Raw genomic sequence first — 14,301 nt, 5'->3', positions numbered from 1 at the left:
GCCTACAGACACACACACACACACACACACACACACACACACACACACAGGCCCACCCACCCACACACCTACAAACACACACACAGACACTTTTTAAGTTTCAGCTTGCTTTAATCATACCACGTTTACATTTTAAAGAAGATAGGAACACACCATCACTGCAGACACATAAGACACACACAAACAGCTTGCTGCATACACACGCACGTTATGGAAATACACAACACACTCAGACACACACACACTGCTCATTAAGTTCCAGCAGTTTGAGTATTATTCAAATGAGCCTTGGAGTGTTTTAGTGCAGTTTCATCATTGATTGGTTTGAGATTTCACTGCCTTTAATTTGATAAAAGCAGGGCAAACATGAAGTTTGCCAAAATCGCTGGCTTTGAATGGTGTTAAAACGGTTTGTGTGTGTGTGTGGCTCTCGGCGTGTGTCTGCGTTTAAATGAGTGAAGATCAAACGGTGTGATTTTGTCTTTCTTTCTGTTTGAGCCATAAAGATGAAACATGACAGGAGAACGCAAGTCCATCAGGGCTGAATACTGGATGTCTGTTTACCGTAATATATTTGTACTATATCTTTGTACATGCATGTATACTGTATTTGTAATTTAAAAGGAGTTTCATGTATTGACGAACCCACACTTATCACCCAAGTCTGCAGCTCTCCACAACTTTGCCTCTTTCACCTCATTGTTTTTAGACCTTTTTAATGTCCTGGAAGATACTGATGCTATATACTGATAGTATAACAATATATGTATATCATATATTAATGCAAACAGGGTAACCAAAAAAGCTAAATTATAACAAAGACACTTGAAGGCATATATACCTATACTTTTCCGTATTACTGATATTTTCCAGAGATGCTGGAACAGAAACTGGAATATACGTTTTCTTTCAATGCTTGTATGAAATGCAACAACATGAACTGAATCTGTCCATCTGTAGTATCCTCACAGCACTCTTTCTGTGCGTCTGTGTGTCCAGACCTCCAGTTGAAGGCTGCCGAGTTGAACCAGACTCTCTCGCGGAGAGATGGAACTCCAGACAAAAGCCTGAAGGAGATGAAGGAGGAGATCCAGGCCATGCTAGCTGAGATGAGAAAACGACAGCTGGGAGGGAAGAAGAGCATCGCCGAGGAAGAGATGGAGTACGGACACACATGAACACACACATAAACACACGGGTCATGTATCTCTCTCCCACACACTAGAAAAACACACATTTTGAGAAAACTTAGCAAACAGACCAGTCTTTGTCTGATTGCGCACACACATTTCCGAGCATTCACACATGCATGATGAGAAGACCAAAGATGTACATTTCTTGATGAACAAAGTATCAAGTAACAAACTATGCCAAATATAGTGTTCGGAGATAGAAAGGAACTGAGCATCTATTGTGCACTTCTTTTGGTTTTAAAGTTTTGTGTTTTTTTCTATGTTATTGTGTTTCCTTTTTAAGTTTGGTTGGTTGATTTGACCAGAACCATCATTCCACCCATTGTTGTTGCATGGAACCACGCTTTTTTCACCTACCTGTTGTTTTGTTTTTTATGATTTTTTGTTTTGTTTTGTTTTCACACATACCCGTATGCTAATGCATTCACCTTGTGTGTCTTGGATTGCCTTTGTCCCTGCTGGGATTCAATCTCACTTTTCCACGTTCTTGCTTGTTGTTCTGCGGGGTGTTTCCCCACTAGACTTAGTCTTTTGCTGAACTTGCACAATGAGAGAGAGAGAGAAAGAAGAGAAGACAGAAGTGGAATATGCATAAAAGTCACCTTAATGTATTAATAAGTAAAACAACTTTTAAAAAAATCTTACCTGCATACTATAAAAAATATTTAACTGTATTATGAATGTGCAACATTTTAAACTAGCAAAATGAAACAAACCTGAAAATGGCAGTATGTCAACTAATTTTTAATTACATTTGAAATGCATGTCACACATCTTTAGATATTTGGGAATGTTTCGTGCAACCAATTTGTGATTAGTAGGAGATAACCTAAGAAAAATATATGATAAATAGTGCAAAAAGTAGCTGTGCTGTTGTGTAAATGGTGGCTAATTTGAAAAGTATGCACAGTGTTACCTCTTATTGATAATGTAACTTTGGCTAAAAAAAAATGCAGACTTGATGTTTACTGAAAAGAGTCAATTAGAATCTAATTGATTTTCATATCATGCAAAAATGATTGGAGCTCAGTGGATGTCTGGGGTTGTAGAAAGAAATGCAGCATCAACACACAACGTTGTGCGTAGTACAGTAAGAGGGTTAAATCATGCAAAACCACTCATCCTTAAATTTCTTCCTTTCTTTGATTTCTTTCATTTTGTTGACACAGGAGACATCAGGAGTAACTACCTTCCACTGAGCAGACATCTGATTGCCACATATCCTAAAGCCATGCATTTCTGCTGATGTTTTAGCAAAGTGTTTCTCACTTTGTTGCTCTCACTTTCTTTCTCCCTCTCAAGGCATTTGATGGAATTAGTAATCTTCTCTCTTCATCCCTCCAATCTCCCTTTCTCTCTCTGTCTCTTTCAGCAGCAAATGTTGACGAGGTCGATGAGTTAATTAAAAGTACTGTATGGCCGTAGGGGTAGAAACAAGAGGGAGAAACACAAAGAGCTTGTAGTGAGAGGGGAAAGTCACAGAGGGAGAGCAGAACAACTGACAGATGGACAGAGAGTTGTAGTGGGAGAGAGTATGAGAATAAGAGAGACAAAGAGAAATTGCCACTGCTACTGAATGACTTGTCTGTCAGGCTGCGGTTGATTATTTGACTGAACCCTGAGGGGAGATTTCAAACAGAGCAGCAGAGAAAAACACAAGCACCAACAGATGTTAAAGGGATGCTTCAGCAAAATGAACAAAGCTGGCACAGTTATATAAGTTTCATATTTTATGTATTTTCAGTATTTCATTAGTCTGAAAAGTTTGGTTACATGCTGCAAATTTGACTTTTCATTCATATACTGTATTGCTATATGTTGAAATGTTTTAATAGTCAATTGGGTAATGGTTAAACACCCCTGCCTGTTATTTTTACTTAGTTATATTCTGTTTTCTTCGTGCTATTCCCCGCAGGGTTCATTAAAGTTTCATCAAACCCAATCATTACCTCGCATATATCCCCAAAAACTGTGTGAAATTGTCCTCTGAGTGATGACAACTGGAGGACACTAGATCCTTGTTGTCTCAATTAATGCTGAAGGTAAAAAAAAAAATAAGGCTCATTAAGGGACGCTATGGTAAACATATGGTTATTAAACTGTTTTAAATACTTCCAAAAGTGGGAAGGCTTTCTAAAAATTCATGTCAAAGCAAAGTGTAATAAGAAAATTTGGAGTGAACCAAAGGCTGATTTGCAAATCTTGATGGAAGAATGAAGTGACGACTGCATGATAGTTCAGGCATTCAACTTGAGTTTGGCGCTACGTTCACTTGCCATTTTTTTACTTCAATGTATATATCTGACAACCCATTTCTATAATGGCAGGGCCGGTTCATGCTAACAAAGAACCAGTTGGTACAATATTTTTGTGGCCACACTCAAAGGTATTGTGAAAAGACTGTGAGAGTAATAATCATTTAAATCTGAATTTTCAGATTCCTGGAAGCCATTCATTCATTCACAAAGTGACAAAAATAGTTGTGTGACGATTTAAAAAAGTGGACTTAAGGGAGACAATTTCTCACCTCTACACAGCTTCCAAATCGCTGCAAGTTACAGAAATTGTACGCAGACCCGTAAGCACTGGTGGACCTTTACACCATCAGTACTCTGCTTATTTATTTTTGCTGAATGCCTGCTGCCTCACCATCTTCCTCAAATCTATCTTTCCCTCAGGGGAAAATTATTATCGTCACTCCCCACTCGCAGCTTTGCTCAGCTAGGTGTCTCCTTGTGGGGAGTGACGGGGTCAGAGCCTGTTGATGTCAAATATGAACACCAGAAATATTCACATAATAACCATTCCAGGTGAGTTTGCTGACTCATAGTAGTTGGGTTGAAAACAGCATAGCAAAGCCGTGAATAATTGATGAAATGTGACTTTAACAAAGCCTGATTACTGAAGTTCCTTTTTCATTTTGCACCTGTGCTCTCTCAGCAGTTGCATTGTGAGCTCTGGGTATTTGTTTAACTGAAAACATACTGGAACTAAGGCAAAATTTAGGCTTTAGAATATATTCATCAGCCACAAAAACTGATGAGTCCCATGAGTGGTTAGGTTTTAATTATTCTTTAGTCTCGTTCTCTGCCAGTTTTATCTGTCGCTGCTGTTGATACAGCATGCCATGCTGCAGTGTACATTAGCACATGTTGCTTCCCCTGCCCCCACCCATTAACATGCAAACACGCAGACATTAGTGTGAAGATATTTGAACAATTTTATACTGCCACAATTTAATCCAACTCAGCCTGAGGGGTCAATAGAAGAAAATCGGCAATTTCATTCCAGCATTTCGACATTCAGTCATATGGAGTGATTATTGTCTTTGCACTAGCAGAGGCTCTGTCACGCATCACAATAACTCTCCTCCTCCCTCCTCTCCCTTTGTGAATTGTTGTATTCACATATAATAACTTATTCCACTGCTCCACTTTTGTAAGCCATGAATAATACTGTGTTAAATTACCAAAATATAAAAACAAATATTCTAATCTCTCCCTCCCTTCATCTTCCAGCCTTGCAGAGGAGTTGTATCAGAAAGTGAAGAGATTATTTGGTGACCCCCATCAGGCCACAGAAGACCTGAAAGAAGAGGTAATTATAACTTCTAATCTTTACTCTTTTGTCTTCGATGTCCCTAAATTAATGACACTAACTTAGTGCTTTGCCATCTGTTTCCCAAGATAAAAGACAAGCTCTCAGACCATGAGGGGAAGCTCCAGGAGGCCCAGGATCTACTCCACTCTGCCCAGGGAAAGACGAGGCAGGCTGGCTCACTAGCTGAACAAAACCAAGCTAACCTAACAGCCCTGGAGGTAGCGATACACACAAACACACACATGGCTAGACAGACATCCACACACAAGTTTTACATACGCATACACAGTCAGAAAGCAACATGCTTGAATGCTAAACCATTTCTATACTCATGGTCACTGTATTCCCAACCGTGTATCGTATAATTAACTATTAAAGTGATTTACTATTTAAATTATTCCATTTAATTTCGCTACAATCATTGTAATTATTTCATCCTTTTAAACTAAGCTGTCTTACACATGACCGCTCCTGATTTGTGAGAGAGAAACAAGACTTGTCACCATTATTTATTTTTATTTTTTAAATAGCTTTCGAACAAAAGGCCACTTACTAATAAGTAATTGAGTTAAGCCTTCTAGCTAGTTCAAGCAGACAACTCCAGTCCTGCTGCTACATAATCAGATTTTATGCATATGGTGGTGTGTTCTTTATATTCATATATATACCTAAAATAGAATTTGCATTACTATATTAATTAATTATTATTATTACTTTTAACATTATTATTATTATACACTATTGCCAATACACAGCCCTACCTGCTACACTCACATGTGATATACTCTACTTTTGCAACATGTATCTAACACACTATATATTTAAGTTGTCATGGTCTCTTTGCTTTGCTTAAACAGCTGCTGCTACATTGCTCACATATAGTATTTCATCAGCCTCATGTCCAAGTTAGCATACACATGTAGGTTATGATGTCTTTGTCACTCTCCAATCTCGCTCCGTGCAGGCATAATGCAGACATTATATGTATTATGGGTAACTATATATCACAAATGCTCACAGACGAGCTGAACTAGCGGCCCTGCACATCCAACAATTTCCTCTGATAACCGTGTTCATACTTATGTACTGATGGACAAGCATGTTCCAGCCTCTGTTTGCTGTGAGGGACAAGGTGGCATCAAACGATAACTGTCTATACTCTATACTTGTTATATTATTCTAGTTAATGTATGTTGTCTGACTTATATACTGTAAAATTAATTTTGAAATGATATGGGGACATTTTACTCATAACCATATTTAAACTTTTGGGTTTGAAAAATTCTCAAAGTACTCATTGTTATTTTCATTTAAAGCCTTTTTGCATATAATTCATCATCAAGGAAAGCTCACAGGCAGCAACGATTCCTAACAGAACAAAACAACAAGCATTTATCGGAAAGATCATTATACATGTCCTCAAGGAAGCATTCTGCAGTGATCACACACACATACAAACACTCTCTTTCCTTCTGTCTTTATGTCTATCTCTGTCTCTCCCTGAACCTGCACTCTTTTCCTCTATAAAGAAAAGCTTTATGCAGGGAGGAATGTGGAATGCTTATGCAACATACTGGGGTTACACTGAGTTCACATGTTATTTAGTTAAGTCACTAATTGTGTGTCTCTAATGTTCTAACTCCTTTTATTATTTTCAGTTATTATTTTAACTGGAAATCCTTTTTTCCATAAAGAGGCTTTCAGAACAAGTCAGCACAGAAAATAATAATTTCCCTGAATGATTGCTCTGTCATTATCTGAAGCAAAGTTTCAATTTGGATTCATATTTTCAGCAAACGGACCAAAAGTACTGTAATATCTTCACATACTCAACACAAACTCTTCTATAGTACTTGTGTGCATTTAACTATCTATGTGTTATGGATTAAAAACTACATCAAATGATGCTGCACAAAAAAAAACTACTTTTGAGGCCGCAATATATTCATTGACATGGTATGACCACACAGCTTATAGTTTCAGCTGCAAAACAGTCTACTAAATCTTCTATGTGAAAGATACAGTCATCCCAGAAATGTGGCATTGCTCACTGTGGTTGTATGTTGATTAAAGTTGAATCAATTCATTGGTTGTCGATCAGCACCAATTTTCTTGAGTGATTAATTGTTTAGGTCATTTTAAGTGTTTGGATTTTCAATTTTCGGTTAGTCAAAAAAAAATAATCGGTAGATAAATTGGCAATGAAAATAATCGTTAGTTGCAGTACTAATGTTCATACATCAGCGAATCGGAATCGTGCAGCTGTTGATCGTGGTTTGTTTTTTGCAGAGGAAGCGCACTGCAGTGAGTGGAGTGAAACAGGAAGCGCAGGAGGTCCTCGGAGAAGGAGAACGTCTACTTGATGAAGCAAACCAGCTTTCTGACAACATTAACAAGGAGATAGAGGTACTAAAGTCAACCTCATCGAAACCTGTAGTACCCCAGTAATTAACCTCTTAAATATTCTTCCTGAAGTCAACCCTTGTGTATTTTGGCATCAGAAAAGAGTTTGTAGGAGTGGAAGAATATCTCTCTCCGTTTTGACTTTGTCTCTTTGATCTGTTCTTTCTTCAATTCAAATAACACAGAAAGCAATTTGAAGGGGTGAGTCTTTTTCTTTCAATCTCAACTGCACATCACCAAGCAAAGTGAGCAGAGCTTCTGTTTTCTATCTGTAGGACTTGGAGGAGATGGGAAAAGAGCTGGGTCCTCTTCATGACCGGCTGGATGATAAAGTCAATCGCCTTACCAATGGTTTAAGTGACGGCAGCCTGGCTAATCATGTGCACGATGCAGAGGAACACGCCAATCAGTTGAATGAATCTGCTGCCATTTTGGATGGGTAAATATAAACACGTTAGCACACATTGGTAATTGTTTATAGGGTATAGATTTGCTAAAACTAGTAAATGGTTTTCAAGTGGATTTACAAGCAATTAATCTATGATAATTAAGATGAGATTAATTATTTGTGTTTGTTTGTTTTTTTAATTTTGGATTTTTTTATAATTTATAGACTGAACTATTGACTGATTGAGACAAAATATATATTATATGTAATAGCATTTTAAAGAAAATAATTAAAAGGATTCCTACGCATTTTCCAGTCATGGAAATTGAAAATCGCAACATATCCTGGAAATGGAATTGCATTTGAACCTGTGCTGTCACCAAATTAATGTTACGGTTAGAGGAAAGCTGCAGTCAATAGACCTTTTTACTAAAACAGCCATTTTGACATAAAACAGTAGAATTATGGTTCAGTTACCCTGTGTTTACCCTACTATTTCATGTCAAAATGGCTGCTGTGAAAAAGGTCTATGCGGAATTGGAAAGTGAGCTAGAGTGTCCCTCTGAGTCCTGCATGTGTTGTCTTGTATTATCAAGAAAAACGTAAGAGAAAAGAGCGGGAACCCTGATTAAACAATGAAAGTAGTTGTTATTGCCTCCCTAAAAAGCGAAGTACAAATCGACTTAACAATCCCTGAGTTAAATAACATATATGAGGTCGTGTTTGTAAATGTTGTGTCATGGCATTTTGATTGTCATTACTTGATAAAAATGTGTGTGTAACATATCAAAAGGGTAATAACAAATCAACATTCGTTTCTCTTTTTTTTTGTCCTCTCTCTCCTCACAGTATTTTGGCCGAAGCTAAAAATCTCTCCTTTAATGCAACAGCTGCCTTCAAGGCCTATAGCAACATTAAAGCAAATGTCGATGCAGCAGAGAAAGAGGCAAAGGCAGCCAAACAGAGGGCAAGTGAGGCACTGGCATTGGTAAGTGGACATGTATACCTACGCACACCGAAACACATGCACATACCTATTGACCAAATTCAAAATTGCAGTCTCTTACTATTCAGAATATTTGTTTCCTTCGGGGTTTAATGAGGTATCCCATTTTTGTTATTTTGTATAATTCATTATGAGAAAAACATTGTGCCCGATTAGTCTTCTTTTTCCTGTTCTCTAATATTTTCTCTATTACATGATTATAAACAGCAAATAGGCTCAAACAAAAGCTAAACTGTGCCTGTATAATAATTCTGTATGTGATCCACCTCACACTTAGGTACTGCATATATACTGTAAATATCAAGTACAAGTGTTCTAGCTATCCAGACCATGAAAGTGTACTCTCAGCACAAGAGGTGTGTGTGTGTGTGTGTATGTTTGTGTGTGTGTGTGTCTTGCATGCAGTAACAGTAATGTAAGCTTGCGCTCTCCATTAGTTATGGCTGAGAGATCAAAGCACTTCTCTGTCCCTCTTCCTCCTTCTTTTCCCCCCCTCCCTCTTTCATTATCATGACCACACACACCTGAAATCTCCCTTTTCTTTCCTGTTTCCTTCTTTTATTTCTTAATTTATTCATTTTTTCTTTTTCCTCTCTTTTTTCTCCCTTCTTGTCCTTGTTTCATACTTTTTTCCTTTTTAGTTCACTCTCCATTTGTTTGCTTTTTTCTTGGTTACCTCGTCTTTGATTTTCTCATACCCTTTATTCCATAATGGTTTCTTTTCCTCTCTTTCCTTTCCATTTTTTGTCCTGTGTGCCAATTCATTTGTTTGCCATTTTTTCTACCAACATTTTTACCCTTTTCTTTTCAACTCAACACCCTTGTTTGCATGTTTTCACCTCTGCTTTCTTTCTTTCTCTTTTCTTTTCCCTTGGCAAGAAAGAGGTAAAGGGCAGAAGAAGAAATAACTAAAAAGACAGTGAAAGGAGGCAAAGAAACAATGAAATAAGGGATTGATGGTAGAGAATGAATGTGAGGAGGAGTTCAGTTTGAATGCCTTTCTTAGAATATCATTTAGCAATGCAAAGTAGTGGAGCTTTGATCTTACATAAAGGTATTATGCAGATTACTGCACCTTTTTATGTGTCACCAAACATGTTTTTTAATTTATGTGAGGGATCTAAATTATTCTGGAAGCATTAAAGTCTGATGGCATGTTAAGAAACTGAATTTTCTTTGTGTGTTTGTGTGTGTGTGTGTGTGTGAAGGCTTTAGGTCCCGAGGTCCCAGTAAAGGAAGCTGCTCAAGGTGCACTTCAGAAGAGTCACACACTGCTAAATGAAGCTAAACAACTTCAAAGTGATGTCAAAGGTGAGAATGTGTGTACACAATGTCTACAATGTGTACAGAACATACTATGTATTGTATGCAACAGACAGTATACAGGATGTATATATAGTCTACTAATTGTTGTACAATGAGCTGTAGTCTGTAAATTGATTACAGATATATTATGATATAAGATATATACAGTATAAACAAGCACTTTGTCGTTCTTTATCAGTCTCTGTATGACTTACTGTCAGTCACTCTTCACCATTAGGGAGGTGAGGGCAGTGTGGTTATTAGTAGGCAGCCTTGACTTCAAATCATTTATCATCATTGTGTATTTGTGTGTGTGTGTGTGTGTGTGTGTGTATGTGTAGAGAATGCAGATAGTGTGGCCCAGCTGAAGGGCAGAGTTAAAGCAGCGAGAGACAAAACCAAAGACCTGCTGAAGGCTGTCAACGGAACCATGGCAACGCTCAACGCTATCCCCAATGGTATGACTGCACAAACACACAGTGTGTATGAGTGTGTGAGCGTGCGTGGGAGAGAGATAAAGAGAGAGTGGATCAATATCACCGTGCCGATAGAGGTCAGTTGCTCTGGTAGACTCAACTTGACACATGTCAGTACTCACAGACACACACACAGAAATGAACTGCAGTGATATTGAGGTTGTAGAACCACAGTGATACATCATACACATGGTTGCATTTGGATTAACTCGCAGAAAATTAACTATAGCTACTAGATATTGTAAATGGATAACCTAGAGGTTAACACAACATGCTCCATTTGAATTCTAATCCAAATAACACAATACCGTCTAAATGATCTGCATCAAAAAGGTTTGGTATTCAGGACCAGAAATCTGCAGGATTCTGAATAAATTCTGTGATTTGAAGTTAGCAAAGTTTTACTGAGATGAAGTAACCACCATCTACAGTGTTTCCGTAGTCAGCATTATATCATTTTTACTGGACAATATACACAACAACATCAGCCATAGCATTATGACCACCTGGGCACCCTGGTGGTCAACAAACTGTGATACACATGTATCACACATGTGTGTTCTGACACCTTTCTATCAGAACCAGCATTAAGTGTTTCAGCAGTTTGAGCTACAGTAGCTCATCTGTTGGATCGGACCACATGGGCCAGCCTTCGCTCCCCATGTGTATCAGTGAGCCTTGACCCTGTCTTCGGTTCACTGCTTTTCCTTCCTTCAACCACTTTTGATAGGTACTGACCTCTGCAGACCGGGAACACCCCACAAGAGCTGCAGTTTGTAGATACTCTGACCCAGTCGTCTAGCCATCACAATGTGGACCTTGTCAAAGTCGCTCAAATCCTCACGCTACCCATTTTTCCTGCTTTTAACACAACAACTTAACAAAATTTTCAATTTCTGCCTAATATACCCCACCCACTGACAGGAGCCATGATAACGAGTGTTATTTACTTCACCTGTCAGTGCTCATAATGTTATGGCTGATTGGTGTACAATATATATAATTTGCAGAACATTAGCACAATACACCACAAAACCCATCTATTTTTCCAAACATAATGATGGTATACCACTGATTTAGGTATGTAACTTGTATCTTTTGTGTGTCTGTTTTTTACATGCTTTATCAGACACAGCAGCTAAGCTTGCAGCCACAAAGGCTGTAGCAGCTGATGCTAACGCCACAGCCATAGATGTCCTGGAGCGACTCGGGGACTTGAACCTGCAACTCCATGGCCTACAGAGGAACTACAGCGAGCTGGAGGACACTGTCAATGCAGCCAATCAGATGATCCAGGACCCTGAGAAAAACAGTAAAGTTCTTTACTATTGGCTAGTCACATATTACAATATTTAGTAGTAATATTAGTAGTAGTAGTAATAAGTTAATACAGAGGGAAAATCATGTGTTTTTGGATATTATTGTCAAATTTAATTTTGGTCTTGTTAAGCATTGGTTAAATACATTTTTATTATTAAGAAAAAATCACTAAGAAGTGTTACTGTGAAATTGTTTTGTTTCTTTACTTACTTTGTTTTACCTCCTAATCATTCTAGTTTTATAAACAAACTAATAACAAAACCTTGAAACTCAATACCCAATGAAAGATTTATAAACTCCAAAAATATGACTACTTTTTGACATTTTGGAGATATATTGTCTCAGAGCCACATAAATTGGTAAATTCAATCTGATATCTTTCTCCCTGTCTCTCTTTTTCAAATCCCCACAGCAATCAGTATGTATTTTTCACTTACTTTAATATAAGCACTTATTATTATAAGTGGTGCACCAATACCATGTTGTAATTACAGAGTAATGTTGAGAGTAATGTGGCCTCCCTGCCAGCACATATTTCTAAACATTTGTAAGCTTTACTTATTAAATAACTTGCTAGGACATTTTAAATCCCCACTTAAACCATGTGTCATCAACAGCATTGTGTTAATGTGTTCTTTTGGGCTTAATCAATATCAACTATGTCAAAATGATCTGATTTCAACAACAGTATTGGAGCACCACCCACTAGTTTTATGACCATCTTTAATAGATCTACAGTAAACAGTAGTTGCTTCTAATAATGCCTCCGATCTGCTCTGCCCGAGCATGAGAACTCTGCACACTGCAAAGCATGGAACGCTTTCTTTTTCTTTCCGTCTTTCTACATTTTCATTTTCAGTTTCAAGCCTTTACAATATGAATGCTAAATAGTGTAGAAAAGATCCTCTTTGAATGCTGAGCTACGCTAATTGTCCGGCTCTCGCAGGCTTCTCCATCTTTCTCGCTCTTCCTACATAATTCTCCTCCTTCTTTGAGTAATATCGTGATTTCCTCAGCTGCCATTATTTGTCATCCTTTGCTCACTCTTCACATGCTAACTTTCAGCTATAATACACTGCACAGTTTTAAGAATAACTCCTGTACTGTTCTGTATATATTGTAATACTGTGCTTTATTTCTTTTCCCTTAGTCCACGCTGCAGGAGCTAAAGTGAAGGATTTAGAGGATGAGGCTGACAGGCTGTTGGAAAAGCTGCAGCCAATCAAAAAACTGCAGGACAATCTGAGGAGAAACATCTCACAAATCAAGGAACTGATCAACCAAGCCAGGAAACAAGCCAACTCAGTAAGTTGTCAACACAATGAGGTGTATGACACAATCATGTTCTCAACAACAGTTTTACAATCATATACTTCCATTTTAAATTTGAATGCTCATGAATAAATGTAAATTCACCTGGTATTAAATTGCATTGTGTCATAAAGTTAATGTCTTTTACTGTCTTTATTTTTTGTGTATTTATGCTTGAATGAGTTTTAACATTGGTCTTTTCTTTTTTTAAAGTAAAAGTGTCCATTACAGTACTTTAAGTACTTACTTTTATGATCTGAGGTATACATTATGTACCAGATATTTGATTTTAATATTGTTCTGAAAATTAAAGTTAACAATTTCAATTCAGATTCATGACTAATTCAGAAAGTTGTGGTCACATTGCCAATGTCTGAAAGTTTCAACGAGGTTTATAATAAACATCAGAAAGATGCTGGTCCAATTTTTTTTATCTAAAGCCATGAAATCACACTATAAGTCAGCAGCAGGCACCAGATTAACTTAAACGAGTTTTGTGATACATTTGTTTCACTACATATAAAATAAAGACAAACTAAAATACATACTACTACTTATTTTTCTTCCTCTTTTCAGATCAAAGTATCAGTGTCATCAGGCGGTGACTGTCTCCGTAGTTACCGCCCCGATATCCGGAAGGGAAGGTACAACACCATCACCCTTCACGTTAAAACCACCACACCTGATAACCTCCTCTTCTACCTGGGGTCAGCCAAATATGTAAGTATATTGTTTACTTAGTTACTGAGTATAAAGCACAAAAAATACACAGAAAACTTCTTTACAAGGAAATATATCACTGTCAAAACTTCAGTAGTAGAAAAAGGAGTTGGTCTTAACGAATATAAATAACCAAGTTTCCTCATGTATGTAGAGCCCTAGTGGAATCATTCAGAATTGTTTTTGTCATCCACATATTTAACGACATGCATTTTGCATGATAATAATGCATTGCTGTACATTAACACTCATTAACTAATACATCTTTATGGTTGTGGGGAAACATGGTCAAACTTTGTCTGTGGTGTTATTGCTGACAAAATTGAAAATCCAGTTAACAGTTTCACATTTTTAAAATGTTTCATATTAAAGCATTAATCATATTTAATATAATGTTGAACTGCTGTATATTGTGTAGCATTTATCATAATTGAAAAATCCTACGTTCCAAAAGTGTATATACACACAGAAAAATACATCCACAGAGAGAAGCACACACTCACTTGTGTTCCTCTCTCTCAGCCATACACACACACACACATACAGCCTCCACACACACATACACACACACAAATAAAC

The 14,301-nt window shown here is 37.4% G+C and overlaps 1 protein-coding gene across 1 annotated transcript in view; it reads left to right on the top strand.

The window, feature by feature from the left end:
• Positions 1-14,301, top strand: part of lama2 (laminin, alpha 2) — a gene marked incomplete in the record, with an annotated part of 177,548 nt that overhangs the window by 136,355 nt on the left and 26,892 nt on the right. The window contains 12 exon segments of the mRNA XM_035679280.1: positions 1,000-1,162; positions 4,712-4,790; positions 4,880-5,011; positions 7,083-7,199; positions 7,472-7,635; positions 8,434-8,572; positions 9,799-9,901; positions 10,237-10,353; positions 11,501-11,683; positions 12,104-12,109; positions 12,842-12,996; positions 13,579-13,722. Coding sequence (XP_035535173.1) covers positions 1,000-1,162; positions 4,712-4,790; positions 4,880-5,011; positions 7,083-7,199; positions 7,472-7,635; positions 8,434-8,572; positions 9,799-9,901; positions 10,237-10,353; positions 11,501-11,683; positions 12,104-12,109; positions 12,842-12,996; positions 13,579-13,722 — 1,502 coding nt within the window.

The sequence above is a fragment of the Morone saxatilis genome, unplaced genomic scaffold, assembly GCF_004916995.1.
Source record: "Morone saxatilis isolate NCDOM2014 unplaced genomic scaffold, NCSU_SB_2.0 Contig7, whole genome shotgun sequence".
Taxonomy (NCBI): Eukaryota; Metazoa; Chordata; class Actinopteri; family Moronidae; genus Morone; species Morone saxatilis.
The sequence above is the reverse complement of the archived record's forward strand: the minus strand, read 5'-3'. Positions and strand labels throughout refer to the sequence as shown.